The sequence below is a fragment of the Marmota monax genome, unplaced genomic scaffold (genome assembly GCF_021218885.2).
Source record: "Marmota monax isolate L192 unplaced genomic scaffold, Marmota_monax_Labrador192_F-V1.1 WCK01_AAM20220418_F8-fsc00256, whole genome shotgun sequence".
Lineage (NCBI taxonomy): Eukaryota > Metazoa > Chordata > Mammalia > Rodentia > Sciuridae > Marmota > Marmota monax.
This window is the reverse complement of record NW_026692286.1, coordinates 1228558-1244219: the sequence shown is the minus strand read 5'-3', so window position 1 is coordinate 1244219 and position 15662 is coordinate 1228558. Positions and strand designations below refer to the sequence as shown.

General features: G+C 34.4%; 1 protein-coding gene across 1 annotated transcript in view; it reads left to right on the top strand.

Annotated features, from left to right (window-relative positions):
- Nucleotides 1-11174, top strand: part of Kpna4 (karyopherin subunit alpha 4) — a 64628-nt gene extending 53454 nt beyond the window's left edge. Inside the window, exons 13-17 of the mRNA XM_046440479.2 lie at nt 127-231; nt 3771-3842; nt 5177-5339; nt 7664-7758; nt 9163-11174. Coding sequence (XP_046296435.1) covers nt 127-231; nt 3771-3842; nt 5177-5339; nt 7664-7758; nt 9163-9261 — 534 coding nt within the window. The 3' untranslated portion in view covers nt 9262-11174. The remainder of the gene's footprint in view (nt 1-126; nt 232-3770; nt 3843-5176; nt 5340-7663; nt 7759-9162) is intronic.
- Nucleotides 11175-15662: the final 4488 nt, after the last annotated feature.

The following is a 15662-nucleotide window of genomic DNA, read 5'->3' as shown; positions in this document are numbered from 1 at the left end:
AAGATTTTTATTATGGAGTTTACTCAGTAGTAAAATCATTTGGAAACAGTACAAATGCTTTTTTTCTTAGTTCAGATACAGATTTTATATTTTAATGAGAAATATTGAAAGGATCTTCTTCTACAGGAAGCAGTGTGGTTCCTCTCTAACATCACTGCAGGAAATCAACAGCAGGTACAGGCAGTTATTGATGCCAATCTTGTACCAATGATAATACACCTTTTGGATAAGGTAAGAAGATCATATTGTACGCATCTAAATAAGGGGAAAGGATTTTACATATATATAATATATAGTCTGCTTTATTTTTTATTTATTTATTTTTGCATTGCAATTCTTAATACATCTTTATACCACAATTTATCATATCTCTGATTGTATATAAGGTATGTTAACGCCAAATTCACATCTTCATACGTGTATTCTGTATAATGATGAGGGTCTCCTTCCACCATCCATGCTATTCCCCTTCTCTCTTCCTTTCCCTCCCACCCCTATTCCCTATCTAGAGGTAATCTTCCTTTTTTTTTTTTTTTTTTTAACTTGTTTGTTTTATGATGCTGGGAATCAAACCAGAGCCTCACACATTAGGCAGGTGCTCTACCACTAAGACATACTCCCAGTCCCTAAATATATACTTTTTTTTCTTTGTTTATTTGATTAGATCCTATAGTGATGCTAATATTACAGGTAAAATAGTGTTCGTATTGAAGCTTTCGAATCCAGCAGTTTTTTAATATGATTCATTTCTTCTTGGAAACCTCTGGCCCTTCTGTATTTTTTCTTCCCAAAAAAGTTAGGTATTCACCCTAATAGATGAAGGACCTGTGGTATAAAATGCCTGTCTCAGCCTCCCTAGCCATTGGGTTTACAGGCATGTGCCACTAAGCCTGGCAAGGGTATAATATTTTGTCAGCTTCAGTAAATATAAAATAAGTGACAGGTATTTTTGTATTCATGTTATAAAGTGTAAAAAATGACTGATAGGAAAAAAGAATTAAGCATTAAGGATTTATCGTGCTTTTCCCATACGGACTATATTTTGGAGTGAGCAATAGGTAATATTTTTGACGATGAGTTGATGATCGTGAGAACTTTTTTAGCAAGTTATTTATTCATTGACTTATTGGTATATTATGATTACACATACTAATGGGATTCATTGTGACATATTCCTACATGCATATGATATAATTTGGTCAGTTTCATTTCCCAGTTCTTCCCCTTTCTCTTACCATCTCCTTCTCCCTGGTCCACTTTCTCTACTCAACTGGTTTCCCTTCCTCTCCCTTCCATTATAAGAACTCATTTTTGAGGTGGGGGAAGGGACTGAGGATTGAACCCAGGTGTGCTTTACCATTGAGTCCCATTCCCAGTCTTTTTTATTTCTTTATTTTGAGACAGGGTCTTAATAAGTTGTTTAGGGTCTTGTTAATTCTCCCAAATATGAGAATTCTGAAGAAATGAATCATGAAAGGAAGCTATCAAATATTATAGGGTTATCTTTTATATACAGTACAGTTATACATTTTTTGAGGCATACCATTGATGGCATATATCTTATGGATAAAAAATTGTTTTCAGCCTAAGGAAGAGATGTAAATATATGTAAAATATATTTATAGTATCAAAATAACAAGTCACATTGCCATAAACAACATGACTACTGAGGGTTGACTACTGAATGTACTTTTGGGTCAGGGGATATAGGGGATTGAACTCAGGGATACTTGACCACTGCACCATATCCCCAGCCCTATTTTGTTGTTTTTTTTGGGGGGTGGGGGTGTACGTGGGGAACAGGGTCTCACTGAGTTGCTTAGTGCCTTGCTTTTGCTGGGCTGGCTTTGTATTTGTGATCCTTCTGCCTCAGCCTCCCAAGCTACTGGGATTATAGGCAAGTGCTACCACGCCTGGCTTTGAATGTACTTTTTTAAAAATTTTTTAAAGATGTTGATTGATCTTTATTTTATTCATTTAATTATATGTGGTGCTGAGAATTGAACCAAGTCCTCGCACATGCTAGGCAAGCACTCTACCACTGAGCCACAACCCCAACCTTTGAATGTACTTTTAAAAGATGTATTTCTAAAAGATGTATTTCATTAGCGAAATACTTAATGTGTACCTCTGAGTGTGGTTAAGCCACCAACTTGACACACAGATTGTTTGTTTGTTTTTATAGTTGTAGATGGACAGAATGCTTTTATTTTATTTGTTTATTTTTATGTGGTGCTGAGGATGGAACCCAGTGCCTCACACATGCTAGGCAAGTGCTCTGCCACTGATCTACAGCCCAGTCCCTGTTTTTTATTTTTGATAAGCATGTTACCTTGGTTTTTCATTTCTTGTTAAAAATATACTTTTGTTTTCAGGGCACATATTCAGAGGTCTGATTTTCATTTCCGCTCCTCCCTCCTTATTCCTTTAGCTAATCATTTTACCCACTTTTGATTTATCCTTCCATTATTTCTTTCTAAAATAGAAGCAAATGGATATGTATGTGGTTATTTCCACCCTTATACAGAAAATAATATACTGCATATCCTCGGGATACTGGTATGTTTGTGTGTATGCGCATAGATAAATGTGTGTCTGTGTGTGGGGGTATGTGTGTATAAGCACTTGAAAAATCTTTCCAGAAAACATTTTCTCTAGTTATCCATATATATCCTCTTGTCTCAGCCTTCCAAGTCTCTGGGATTATAGAGTGTGCTACCATGATATATAAATATATGTGTGTGTGTGTGTATATATCCATGTATACACACGCACAAATACTCATGCATACACTGGAGATCACTTTCATGACATTATAAAGAGAGCTGCTTTATTCCCTGTTTGTATTTCCCTTATTCTTCTTTTTATTATATAGTACTATGAATAGTACATTATATGGATGCACTATAACATAATCAATTATGCATGACATTTGAGATATTTCTAGTGTTTTGCTGTTGAAAATAGTGGTGCTTTCACAAATAGCTTATAAGGGGTTTGTTTTGTTTTGTTTTTACCCTTTTCCCAGGTTGTATTTAGGATTACTGGAAATATACAAAAACATATGTAAATTTTGTTATATAGTGTCAATTCCCCCTCTTTGAGGACTGTGCCTTTTTGTACTCCCACCAACTTCACTGACAAATACTTGGATTTTCTTAACCTCATTTAGTACTGCTCATTTAGTAGGTATCTGTAATTAGTTATATTTCTATTATAAAGATTTCAGTTGATTTTTACTTTTTGGCTGTGCAATTCCCATATTTTCTTGGTAAATTCTAAAAGATGAGATTATAAAGATATAGATCTCATATATATAAATAGCTTCAAAAAGCACATATATGTATACATATTCAGAAATATTTACATACACATGTGTTTATATAAACAAATATATATACACATCTTTTTAAGTTATTTTTAAATATTTTTTCAATTTGTATTTTTGTAATGAAGTTACAGATTTTTCCAAAATTTTCTTTACTGATTTTATTTCATCCTTATTGTCATCTTTATTTAATGTGATAGCATTGAATAGTAACATTAAGTCAAATTGTTTCCAGGAGAGTTTCCAAAAAGAAAATTCCTTTGTTCAGGGTAGATTGCGTGTTACAAATCTTATCCTAGTAAGTAAAAATTATATATATATGTAGAAAAGCTAGAAGGAAACCTGGAGAAATAAGCACTTGAAAAATCATTCCAGAAAACATTCTCTTTAGTTATCCTTATATTGCCAACAGTAGCCTTTTGCTTTGCTTTTATTTTTTTAGGGGGATTTTGGCACTCAGAAAGAAGCTGCTTGGGCCATAAGTAACTTAACAATTAGTGGAAGGAAAGATCAAGTAAGTTTAACTTTTACTTATTTCTTAAAAGTGGTGTTAAAAAAAAAATAAATAGTACAAACAGACTATATGATTTAGATATAAGTAAACCACAATTTAAAATAATAGCAAGATAAATATTATGTGATTTTGGGGGACAGGGGGTAGGAGGGGTGTGTGGGGATATTACTGGGGATTGAACCCAGGACTTTATACATGCTAAGAATTTGCTCTACTGCTGAGCTGTATACTTCCAGCCACTTTTCTATGATTTTTTTTTCATATAGAATATCATCCTTTGGCCTTTTTTTTAATATATATTTTTTTTAGTTGTAGGTGGACGCAGTATATTTATTTCATTTTTATGTGGTGCTGAGGATCAAACCCAGTGCCTCATGAATGCTAGGCAAGCACTTTACCGCTGAGCCACAACCCCAGCCCCCACTCTTTGACCTTTTTTAATCAAAAAAGAGAGGTGATTTTTTTTTTATTTCCTTACCTGTCCAGGAGCTAGGGATTGAACCTAGAACCTTTTGTAGGCCAGTAAATTCTCTACCACTGTGCCAAATCCCCAGAAATCTTAGAAGAATTTCTAACCTATAATAAAATCAAGGGGCCTAAAATTAGGGTTGGGTTGTTTTTTTTAACAGTACTAAGAACAGATTTTGGGGGTGGTGAATATGGCAGAAAGAAATTGTCTCACAGATTCTCCTAACAAATGAACAACAGGAGCAAAAATTTTAAAAATCATCGGCAACAGCAAATTCCTCAGCAGTTAGAAATTAAACTTTACTAGATGGCTGGGTCTAGGAACTAGGGTGAGAAACGTGAGGTGCATAGGGTTTAAAACTTAAAAGCTGGGGATTCCAGGGCTACATTATCACTGAGACACATTGTCTGCCCTTTCTATTTTTTGAGACAGGGTTTACTAAGTTACTGAGGGACTCACTAGGTTGCTGAGGCTGATCTCGAACTTGTGATCCTCCTATGTCAGCTTCCCACGTTGCTGGGAATATAGTTATACATTGCCATGCCCAGCTTACTTTCTTACTTTTAAAGAGGAAATGATTTTCAAAGGAAGTACTCCTTAAAGCAAAGAAATGTTAAGAAATAATAAGTTGAGTGATTCCTTCATTTTCACTACAGTTTTTTTCCCCCCTTAAATTCAAGGAAAACAAACTTGCTACTTTAAAAAGAAAGGAAAATCAAGTTAATAATGAAGTTTTAACTGTGTCCTAGAGATGAAGTCATGTGTCCGTACTCAAAATTTCAAAGTGAAAAGCATTCTGTTAAAACATCTTGATATACAGATTTTGCCTACATTTTATTTTTTCATGTTTTTTTTAATTCTTTAGGTGGCCTACCTTATTCAACAAAATGTTATCCCACCTTTTTGCAACTTACTGACTGTAAAAGATGCACAGGTTGTGCAAGTAGTACTCGATGGATTAAGTAATATATTAAAAATGGCTGAAGATGAGGCAGAAACCATAGCCAATCTTATAGAAGAATGTGGAGGTAAGTTCTTTATTAGCTGTTATTCCACATTCTAATTTTTTTTTGTAACTATCTTTATTTTCTGACTAATATACCACTTCTGTAGTTTTCTGTCTTAGATTAATCAAGTAACAGAAGAAATTAATAAAATACTATATTCTATATATAGTCCTGCTCAGCCTCTTGCATGTGTTTAGGTAACTGAATTGTTGCCTTATATTGAACAGGCCCTGTGCTAAAAGTATTGGAAAGACAGTGGTAAACAAAACACAGTCCTTGCCCTCAGGCATGTAGTCTAGTTTTGAAGATAAATATGAACTGATTTAATGTGCTAATTACCCTAATAGAAATGTACAGCAAAATGGGATACCTAATCCATCCTGGAAGAAGCAGGAAGTGACATCTGAGCTGGATTTTGAGAGATGAATAAGGATTAATAAAGTAAAAAGGGATGAAAGGTGTTCCAGGCAGAGATAACACCATGAGCAAAGTCTGAGGTGAGAAATAGCATTCAGCAAATTATAAGTAGTTCAGTGTTGCTGAATCACAAAGTATGGGGTAGAAACTGCCAAGAGATGAAGCTGGAGAAATAGCCAATAACCATACTCCTTTGAAGTCTTATAAGTTTCATAGCACAGCAGATACTTTATTCAGTAAGGCAGTAGTTACCAATCTGGCTGTGCACCAAAGTCATCTAGAGTGTAAACAACACATTAGATTTCAATCTCAGAGTTCATATATAGGCAGAAAACGGGAGTCCAAAATGTGGCTATGGAACAGAAAATAAATGTTTCCAACTTGAATAATCATAAAAGTAAAGGTATTTCTGACAGGAGCTGAAAAGTGAATGAGAGGAGAGGTAACAACAATAATGAGAGAACCCATATCAACTAAGTGGAGGAATCAAGACTTGAAATAAAGCATGTTTGAAGTTACTAAAGTGACAATTGGAATAACAACAAGTAATGTATAACCATCCAGTTAGAAATAGGAAAATGGAGAATGATGTTAGGAACTAATTAGGGAATAAGAATTAGTAAAATGAACAACAGGTATTTTATATGTAGATATTGATTGATTCTCAAATATTGCCTCCCTCACTGGAGATATGAAACAGAAATATGTGTTTTATAAACTTCCCAAAGGATTTTGCCATAGGGTATGATAGGCCATTGGAGGATTTTCCTAGAGGATTGGTGCTTAAATAAGTGAGGAATAGAGCCTTTGGAGACAGAAGGCAGACCAATTAGGAAAGCATATACTGTTCAGGCCAGAGTAAATGAAGGCCATAATAACAGAGACAAAGGGGAGATGACAGAATTTAGAAATGGATGAACAGAGTTTTGATATTTGATTGAGGAAAAGGAAATCTTAGATCTCAGATTTCAAGCTATTTAGTGAGTATCAATAAGTAAGAATTGTAGGATGAATAGTTTAAATGAGGAAGGAGAGTTAACAAACTGTTCTAGATAGTTTGAGATTTAGGAGCCTAAATGTCCTTGTAGAATTTTGTAGGCATTTGAATTTTGTACTAGTAAATCTCTGAAAATAAGTGAAGCTACAAAAGCTACAGATTATTGTAAATCCTCCACCCATAATTAGTAGCTAAATTTTTTAATGAAAGGATCACCAAAAGTAGAGTGTGTAGAGTGAAATAGGGGCCCGAGGTAATTTCGTTCACTTAAGAAATGGATAGAGGAAGAACACAAGTGAAAGGAGCAATTTCACTTTATTTCATAGGTCTTATTATTATTGCTCCAATTTCTTGTTATTATTGCTCCAAGATCCAATTTGTATATCAACAAGTTTCTGCCTCTGATATAATAAATTTATTAATGTTTACAGGGAAAATCCCTTTTCCCCTGAAATATTGTGATCTCTCTCTTTTTTTTTTCATGTTTAAGTATGCTTAATAGCTGTCTTATGGATCAAATTTGTTAATTGCCAGTATCTTCAGTTTCTTTTTAGTCCATTAGAAAAACTTGGCAGATGTTAGAAAACAGGAATTCCGCTTTTTTATTTTTAACAAACAAGCAATTTTACATGTTATTGTTCTTTATAAGCATTGGTTACCTATTATTTTGCTTTATAAATAGATGTCCCATTGTTTGCTTATACATTTACATGATATTAGACACTAAGATTGTTAATCTTTTTAAAATAAATATGCTTATCTTCCTGAATTAAATCTTTTTATATTTAAGATTTACCTATAGCGTTCCAAAAATTATAATCCAAAAATTTTGCAATACAAAAATTGGGTTATACATTCAAGATTATTGTAACCTGTCACTATTTTTTTTTTTTTTTAATATTATTGTTTCACTTCATAAAATCTCTTGCAGGACTGGAGAAAATCGAACAACTTCAAAATCATGAAAATGAAGACATCTACAAATTGGCCTATGAGATCATTGATCAGTTCTTCTCTTCAGATGATGTATTTAATAATTTTGTAGTTTTCTTAGTTTTATGTTAAAACATAATAAGTTTGAACAAAATAGTATATAGTAAGCTAGAGGCATATGCATGTATGTCCTTTCTGCAATTGAATTAAAATAGGTATGTGACTGTGATGTCACTTGCTTTGTTAACAAATATTTCAGTATTTTTAAATTTCTAATAACAGTGAGTCACTAGTATATCCTTTATAATAGCAATTAGTTAATATACATTTGCATATGTTGTCATTTTTATTTGGTGACTAAGACCAAATGTGAAGATAATAGATCAAATTAAAATCACCAAAAAAGATAAGGCACTATATAGTATAAGGTATGATATACAAAAATTTCTTCAGACTGTAGCCATATAGTAGTTGGAGTTAAGAAATTATTTTTATTGCCTCTTTGAAAGAGTAAATCTAAAATTAAAGTAGTTTCTCCTTTAAAAAAATAGAGTGGTTAAATACAACCAACAGTGGATTTCTTGGATGATTTTTCAACTTTTCAAAGAATAAGTCTTTAAAAGAGGACAATAGGGGTTGGGTATGTAGCTCAGTGGTAGAGCATTTGCCTAGCATGTGGGAGGCCCTGAGTTCAATCCCCACCCCTGCCCAAAAAATAAAAAGCTACTAAACCTTTTGTTAATATTTGAACATTAATCACAATGTGGTAGAAAATTTGTAGAAAAGGAAATTATAGACTGTTTACTTAGAGATGTTCACACTAAAGCCTATTTAGATTAATGATGCCCAGTTAAATCAGAAATAAAATCCAAGAAAAACATGCTCTTACAGGTAGCTTTAATCATGTATCTTAAAGTTGGGATTTTAGATGTACTAATTTGTTGTTAGGTGACTAATTTCAGTAAGGTGACAAGGCCTATGTTTTCTAATATCTTTTTTACTCTCTTACATTGTGAAAAAAATAATTTAAATGATGTACATGGTTATAAAAGCCACACCCTAGGTTTGTAATTTTGTGGAATTTAAAAACAAATATAGTATAAAGCATATAAAATATTAGCCACTATTAGCAAGCTCTTGTTTTACTGTTTTAAGGCTATATGTCCCTAGTTGTATTAAAAGATTAACTAGGGGCTAGGAGTAAAACTCATTGGTAGAGTACATGCTTAGCATGTACAAATCCCTGAGTTCAATTTCTAGTACCCAAAAGATGGAAGGGGGATTGACCAAATAATACACTTACTTTCCAAAAGTGGTGGCTTTGAAAGGAAAGAAAAAGACTTTACATTGTAAAGTGTTTCAACTTTCCAAAGGATGGTAGCACATTGTTGGCACTCATCACCTAGTTCTTATACCATTGTTAAGGGTAGTAAAACAATTACTCTAATGCTTCTTGTGTATACTTTAAAACTAAAACTAATTTTTTTCCCCCCCTAGATTGATGAAGATCCTAGCCTTGTTCCAGAGGCAATTCAAGGTGGAACATTTGGTTTCAATTCATCAGCCAATGTACCAACAGAAGGGTTCCAGTTTTAGAAAGATATTGTGGAAGTTAGGTACAATGCAGCACTCAGATATATATATATATATATATACATATATATAAAAAGGTTTGATCCATCAAGCTTGGCTCATGGGATCTGCTGCTGCATTAAATCGGGAAAGAAAATGTGAAGATTTCATTTGGAATCACAGGAAATGCCCAAATGAGGTCAAGATGGCGAGTGGGTGCGAGTGAGAATGAGTGGCAAAATGTAATGAAAACTTTACGTGGATGCTTATTTAGGTTGTTCAAAGTAAAAAGGGCTACGGGTCACAGATCTTCAGTGCCTGAGAAGGAACATTGACTTACTCTATATCAATTGAGGAGAAAGTGAAATACTGTCATCTTCAAGCCTTGTAAGCATAAAAGAGAATAGAGTGCCCACATAAGTCAAAGAAAATGAGCCCAGGCCTTGCTATAAAGCAGTGTGTGAATGGACAATGTTGAATGAATGTCTGGCTCGGTGATAGAGAGCCAGGTTCATCTTTCAAATCTAGGGCTCTTCACTCATGAAGCAGACTCCTAGTCCTGGAGTGACTGTGTACGAGAGTGTGGTTGTGGTGCTGTATGTGAACGCATGCAAGCTAGATTCGCCTTCGGGGGGCTGATAACAAACATAGTAAATCATCAAAGTGAGATCACAAGTGTTAATGTACACTGGACATAAAAACAAAGACCGGTTTAGCAGCAGACATTGGTTTATTCTGCAGCCTGTGTTTTCTATTTCCCTCTCCCCAAAAACCCTCACCCCATTTTTTTTGTTTTGTTTTGTTTTGTTTTGTCGTCCCTCCCTCCCCCCCTATTTTTATTTACCTAGTATGGCTCTTTTAGTTGCTTCTCAAGTCAGAAAACTTTTCAGGAAGGTTTCCCTGTGCATTTGCACCAGATGAATGTTTGATGCTATGAAAAGCTTTCCATATCATCAAAACTAATTTGTGTAGATTTTTGCATGTAAAAAAATCATAAATTTCCCTCAAAATAGACTGTTGCAGTACACAAGTTACCATAATAGTATAAAACAGTAAAATGTGCTTAAAAGGCCATTCTTTTCATTTTCAGAGATAACATAAAGACCTTTGCATGAGGTAAATCTACAGCATAGTTCATTTTTAGATTTTGTTGAGTCCTGTAAAGAAGAAGAAGAAAAAAGTTTCAGTTGTGATAGAATACCGTGCTGTGTTTAAATGTTACTTGTTTTCAAATTTTGTTTTCTATGAAAATGATATGGAAACTTCTAAAATGGAATTTGGTGCATATGTACTGCTGAATAAAGACCGATGAAGAGGTTTGAGTAGATGTACAAATCAAGTAATGGTTTGAACACCTTTAATAATATGCCTAATCTGTTCAATTGTTTTAGAATCTTTTTATCTTAGATGTAGGCAGCCATGAACAATCTATTTTGAGCCACTTTAGGGAGAAAACTTTGTATTTTTAAAACTTGCATAAAAGTTATGCAAGTGGTTTTTATAAATTGGAATAATGCCTCAGTTTTGAGGTTATGCACACTAAATTAAATGTGACATAAATTAATTTGTACAAACAGAACTCTTTATAAGGTGGCTCATTGTAGGAAATCCTGTGCCTTCCCCTTTGAGCACAAGTGTTGCATGAACAACAGTTTGCTATAAGAAACATACCAGATTAGCCACCATTAGCATCTATATCTACTTTGTGTTTAAAAATCAACTGGTAATTCTGAAACACTGTAGAATGGATAAAAATTATTTTGTGATCATAACTCTTTGTTGAACTAGAGTATTTTTGCAGCATTCCTTGTCATCAGAAACATGGTTAAAGTTTAAAACTAGAAGCAGCAGAAAACTAGCTTGTAAAATTTATCCAAGTAGAGTGCAGGCTAGGCTGTCTTGGGGAAATAAACATTAAAACTTAAAGCAATGTTTTACATGGGGTGTGTGTGTGATGTGTGGATTTTTTTTTTTAAATATTACTGTTGAGTTAAAGTGTGTAACTCAGTGTCTCCTATTAGTTCTTGTCTTTCTTCAACTTTTTAAACTAGAACCAACATAACAAGAAGTTTCATAAGTTCTGTAATATCAGTCTGGATACTATCTATAATTATGCTTTCTTCCTATTAAAACCAAGGTTTTGGCCTTCTTCACTCTCCCAGACAAATAGACAACTTGAGCTTCATTTTAAGTATTAACATGACTTACATGGCTACAAATTGCATACAAAGCTTTTTTTTAAATAAAAGACATTACTAGAAAGTGAACATAAGAATACTTTGCATAATTCTTGTTTTTTAGGAAGTAGTGTAGTTCAAAGCCAATGAGCTGGTAATAGGCCAAATTATTTTATAGAATATGTATCTTTAATTATTCCAAGGTCTTCCTGATGTTCTAAATATTTCTAACTATAAGACATTCATTTTTTAATGAAATTCTTAAGTGGGTTTTTTCTGTCTGAAATGTTTCAGTACAGATCATCAGAGTACCAGCGTTACAGATTTAAACACGACTTTTTTTTTTTTTTTTTTTTTTTTTAACAATCCAGCAATCTAGGAAATGGATTTTTTTTTTTTTAACACAGTCTGCTAACATCTGCTGGGGGGCTGGGGAGGATGGAATAATAAGCCTCACAAGCCTAAATGTTCTTGACTTTTCATTTCTTAAACTGCCTTATCTAAGCACTGAGCCCTCTTCAGTGCTACAATTTTTAAAAAGAATGTTATATTAAGGTGTATGAAAAGCCATGGTAGTTTTCAAAGATTTTAATAATTGTTTGATATAGTGGTATTAGTACTTTCCTCATTGCTCTGGACCAAACCTAGAGCATTTCTATAATTGAAGCAATCTAATCATTAAAAGTGCGTGTGGAAGCATTTGGGGGAGTAGGGTATTGTTTAGTTTGAGCTTTCCTTGACCACAATTCATAGGTTGAGGCTGTTTGTTTGTTTAAGGCATTGTAAAATGACTGAGTTTGTTGTAACCTCAGTGTAACTTGGGACAGCCTTTTCCAAGACTCCATTGCTTTAGTTCCCTCAGGAAAAGTTGCAGAAATTAAGCTAAGTTGGCTTTTAAGACTGATTGCTATATAACAAATTACCTCAAACTTAGTGGCTTAAAACATGACATGTATTTATTATTTCAGTTGTGGGTCAAGAGTCTAGCTACAGTTCTCTGTTTAGGGCCTCACAGGGCTACAGTCAACCAGTCAGCTTCTGAAGCTGGGGGTCGTCTTCTATACCTTTAGGACAGAATTCATTTCCTTGCACTTCTAGAGTTCATGGCCGCATGCTTCTTTAGGGCTAGCAAGAGAATCTGTGATCTTGAGGAAGACCCAAGCCTTCTTTCAAAGGTCCCACCTGATTAGCTCAAATCCCTCTCCTGTCCCTTTTGGTTAACTTAGAGCCTTAATTACACCACCAAATTCCTTCACCTTTGTCCATATTCTAGTTCTATCACAGGGGTTAGTTGTATCCATTATATTTACATAACCTGCCACACTCAAGGAATTACACAGTGTTTGCATATCAAGGAAGCCTCAGCCTTTGTAGAGTTCTACATATCATGAAGGAATACAAGTTTTTGGAACTTATATTAGAAGTGATTATTCTCTTACACTGCAAGCCTATTTGGGGGTCAAGATATCCTATGAGAACCTAAGGAAAACTGGACTATTTACATCAAAAGTGCACACACACATGCAGTTTCCATATAGTTTTATTAGAGAATTGTAGGAGTCTGTGAATTACAGAGTACAAGTAATCTGTCCCAACACTCCCCTCAAACAATTGAGTTTGAAATTAAAAAGTGATTGGCCAAGACCATACAGCTCTTAAGGGCCATTGAGGCCCAGATCTTTGTTACCATACCATGCAGTGATTCTTCCAATTAATTTACAACTAATCTCAATTTATTTAAGTTTGTGAACCAAAGGCAAAAAAGAATGTTTTTGCATCTTGCTGTCTTGTCTTGTATGTAAACTGGTCTGCTTCGCTTTAATCAAAGATAATTACCTGGAGTTTACCTTTTTATGTATGAAACTTCAGTTAGAATTATTATTGACTTTTTAAAGGTCTAGCTATCTGGGTATTCTTAAATAATTTTCACTTATTGATTATTTACTCATTGGAAAATCTATTATATGTCATCAAATTTAATATGAGGGAAGGGAAACAGTTTGCCCAGACAGACACCTGATCTAGTATTCCCAAGTTTATTGTTTTGAACATTTTAGGAGGTGAGGGGGACTTAAAACTTTTTAGATAAGCACATTAATTTTTATTTTGTTTTGTTAGGATTAGGGATGTAACTCAGGAATAGAGTGCTTGCCAAGCATGTACAAAGCCCTGGGTTTGATCCCCAACGCCACCAAAAAAGAAATACAAAAAAAACTTTTTTTAAAAAAATCACAGTAATAAGGGCTGGGCTTGTGCCTCAGTGGTGGAGCACTTTCCTAGCATGTGTGAGGTACTGGGTTTGATTCTCAGCACCGCATACAAATAAATGAATAAACGTCTAAAAATATATTTTAAAAACAATCACAGTAATAAAAAAATTGATGCTTTAGGTCAAATCAAGACATAAACTGATGACCAAAGTGCTTTTGGGGGCAGAGTAGGGGGTGGGGGCGGAGATAGTGTCTTGCTCAGGCTGGTCTCTAACTTAGCTCAAGTGATTCTCCTTCCTTGGCCTCCCCAGTAGTTGGAACTGTAGGCACACGCCACTGCACCTGGCTCCATAATACAAGTTGATTTTTTAGTTAATAAATTTGGAAAAAATAATTTGTGAAACAGTGTGATTAGAAGCAACTCATTTTGTTATTAAATAGTCACGGACGGGGCTGGGGCTCAATGGTGGAGCGCTTGCCTAGCATGTGTGAGGCACTGGGTTTGATCCTCAGTACAACATAAAAATAAAAGAAAATTAAAAATAGTCAAGGACAAGGCAAAATAAAAACTTCAAAAATTAAACCTAGCAGTAACCTTCATTTCTAATAGGCCTAAATAAATCTAGACCTTTAAGTAATGGGAGTTTGATTTGGAATGTCCATACCGAACTGTATTTATAAAATTGATTGACAGCTACACACTTTGAGTAGCTAAGTGTGAAGAAAAATGTTCGTACATACTCTCAAATCTACGTCTCACCAGAGGACTGCTGCATTCCCTTATCACTTATATTCTGTGTCCTAATCTCACAAATTTCATCTTTTGTATTTAAATGTGCTGCCTATTCAAGGTTTCTTTGCTATTACAGACCATCATTTCTTCCAGTGTTGTTCTTTGGAAAGGAAATTTTTATACCTTTTACTAACATTTTTATTATTCTTCAAGCATGAATTCTAGTTTCCCTGATCATATTTTATTTCTGATCAAAAGGTTGTAATAGTCTGTTTTTCTGTTGATAATTGAATACCTTAAAACAGGATAAGTTTTAAAGAAAAGAGTTAATTATTTTGACTCACAGTTCCAGTCCAAGCTCAAGGGACCTCATCTGGTGATGGTGGTCTTGCTGAAAGAGTCCTGGTGATCCAGAGTATCTCATACCAAGAGTATCGCATGTGTGTATATGTGTGTCTACCTGGCTTCTCTTCTCACACTACAAGAATTCAATCACGACTCCACTGTGACGACTTTGTCTAATCTTAAAAAATCCCCAAAGGCTTCAACTCTAAACATAGTTGAGAAGTCTTCACCCTCTTAATACCTCATAATGGGAATTAAATTTCAACACTTGGAGCCCTGGGAGACTCTCAATCCTAGTAATAAGTAATGAACTCCTGAACTGTGGCTATTTTAGTTTTACCCAAGATTTTCTCTAGCCTGTTTGTATTCTTTGAAACAACTGTTAAAAATTTCTAATGATCTTAAATCTACATGGCTTTTGTGGTACAATCTCTAGTTGCTTGCCTTCCAGATAATTCCCTCAGTATTCTATTTCTCTGAGTTTTGAGCCCTTTGAGCCGCCCTTCCCTCATCTTGTGTACATAGTTACCTTCTTTATTTTTCTTTCAGTGCTGGGGATTAAACTCAGGGCCTTGTGCACACAATACCTCTGAGCTACATCCTCAGTCTACCTTTTTAACTCTTTAGTGAAGTGATACTATCCAACTCTAGGGCTCTGCTAAATGGTATTTTTCTTTCAAAAAGAAAACCACATTTTGACTCATAATTGTGGGGGCATCAATAATGACCTTATTCCCTCTCCTACAATATCACCATACTACTTGTTTCTTGATTGACCCCCTGTTCAACCCAGCATAAAACTTAACTATTGTGGGTATTTTCTATCTCCAATCTTTTCAGTTTATATTTGCAATGTGCTGCCTCCATAAATAGGTATATTCTACAAATCTAGTGTTTCCCAGTACAATGTTCAGGATGCACTCTCACTATATAACTAGCAATTAATTCTGCTACATCTGT